This window comes from Galeopterus variegatus, unplaced genomic scaffold (assembly GCF_000696425.1).
Source record: "Galeopterus variegatus unplaced genomic scaffold, G_variegatus-3.0.2 Scaffold622, whole genome shotgun sequence".
In the NCBI taxonomy this organism is placed as follows: Eukaryota; Metazoa; Chordata; class Mammalia; order Dermoptera; family Cynocephalidae; genus Galeopterus; species Galeopterus variegatus.
The window spans coordinates 206,222-207,882 of NW_007726733.1; the positions used below are offsets into that span (position 1 = coordinate 206,222).

The 1,661-nt window shown below is 65.2% G+C and overlaps 1 protein-coding gene across 1 annotated transcript in view; it reads left to right on the top strand.

The window, feature by feature from the left end:
• The first annotated feature begins 1,244 nt into the window (after nt 1-1,244).
• WNT10B (wingless-type MMTV integration site family, member 10B) overlaps nt 1,245-1,661 on the top strand; it is a 4,481-nt gene continuing 4,064 nt past the window's right edge. Inside the window, exons 1-2 of the mRNA XM_008570673.1 lie at nt 1,245-1,318; nt 1,415-1,633. Coding sequence (XP_008568895.1) covers nt 1,245-1,318; nt 1,415-1,633 — 293 coding nt within the window. The remainder of the gene's footprint in view (nt 1,319-1,414; nt 1,634-1,661) is intronic.

The following is a 1,661-nucleotide window of genomic DNA, read 5'->3' on the forward strand; positions in this document are numbered from 1 at the left end:
TGGGGATGCCCCGGGCTCGGGGAGGGGCTGCAACTCCGTCAGCCCCGGCAGAGCCTTCCCCGAGCTCGGCGCGAGCAGAGCCAGAGCCCCCGGTTCTCTGCTCACCCGCTCGCTAGCTCTCTCGATCACTCCCTCCCTTTCTCCCTCCCTTCCTCCCGGCGGCCGTGGCGGCGCTGGGGAAGCGGCAAAGAGGAGTGGCCCGGCCCTGGAAGAATGCGGCTCTGCCGAAGGGGCAGAGCCCGACGCTGTCTCCCCACGGTTTAAGCAGCCCGAGACGAGTCCAGGCGACCCAACCGCGCCGGTCGCGGACCCCGCACCCGAACCGCTGGAGGTAATCACACCCGGGAAAGCAGGGAGGGCAGGGACGTGCACACGGGGACGACACAGGCACGCGGGTAGTAGGACAGACAAGCATCCACCCACAGAGGCACAGATACGCAGAGAGCTAAAGATGTTGCTAAAGACAGAGAATAAAGGAGAACCCCCAGATTTCGAGGGCCATGAATGCGAGAGCAAAGGGGTGGGGACGGAGGTTGGGGTCCGTGGGGACCAGACGGGTAGCTTGCTGAGGAGGGGAGCACGTATTTTAGGAAAGGTGGGGGACCGCGAAGAGGACTGAGCTTGCGCTGCGGTCCCTTTCAGGAGGGAACCAAGTTCTCCTCCCCGTCTTTGGCGCACCTGGAGCCTCTCCTCTTTCCCTGCTGCGCATGGAGGGGGCAGAGTAGGGTGAGGAGCTCTTTCTTCGACCCTTCTCGGGGAGCCTGTCTGCCCTTGACGGCACCTGGAGGCGACACTCCCATAGGTGGTGGAAACCCCCTTCCTATCCTGCCCCTCAGCCCTCTGAGGGCGGGGAAGCCAGTGGTGGGGCCCTCGAAGAGGGAGCGGTGGGCGAGGTCGTAGAGCGAGCGCTGGCGAGTGTAACTGTGGGTCTGAGTTTGCGTGTGAATGTGCGTCTGTGTGCCGGGCATTGTGTCTGACTGCGCGGGGCTGCAGGGGTTCTCACCTGAGTCCTGAGCTGGGAGGCCTGGACTCGTCCTCTTCAAGCCTCAGGACTCAGAGACTCTAGAAATCAAGGGGTGCTTCTGTTTTGTTTGGGGAGGGGTGAGAAGGGTCAGTGGGGTGGCACCCGTGGGCTAGGAGCTCAAAATAGGGCATCCTTTGGTTGCACAGGCGAGCCACCCGCGACGAATCTTCCTGTCCCGCAGCCCTGATCGATCTGCCTACCGGAGCCTCCGGGCTTCGACATGCTGGAGGAGCCCCGGCCGCGGCCTCCGCCCTTGGGCCTCGCGGGTCTCCTGTTTCTGGCTTTTTGCAGTCGGTGAGCACGCGGGAGAAGCACCGACCTGGGTTGGGGGGAGTTGGAGGGGGCGCAAGGCCTGGAGCACAGACCCCGCGACGCCTTCTGCGTTCCCAGGGCTCTAAGTAATGAGATTCTGGGCCTGAAGTTGCCGGGCGAGCCGCCGCTGACGGCCAACACCGTGTGCTTGACGCTGTCCGGCCTGAGCAAGCGGCAGCTAGGCCTGTGCCTGCGCAGCCCCGACGTGACGGCGTCCGCGCTGCAGGGTCTGCACATCGCGGTCCACGAGTGTCAGCACCAGCTGCGCGACCAGCGCTGGAACTGCTCTGCGCTCGAGGGCGGCGGCCGCCCGCCCCCCCACAGC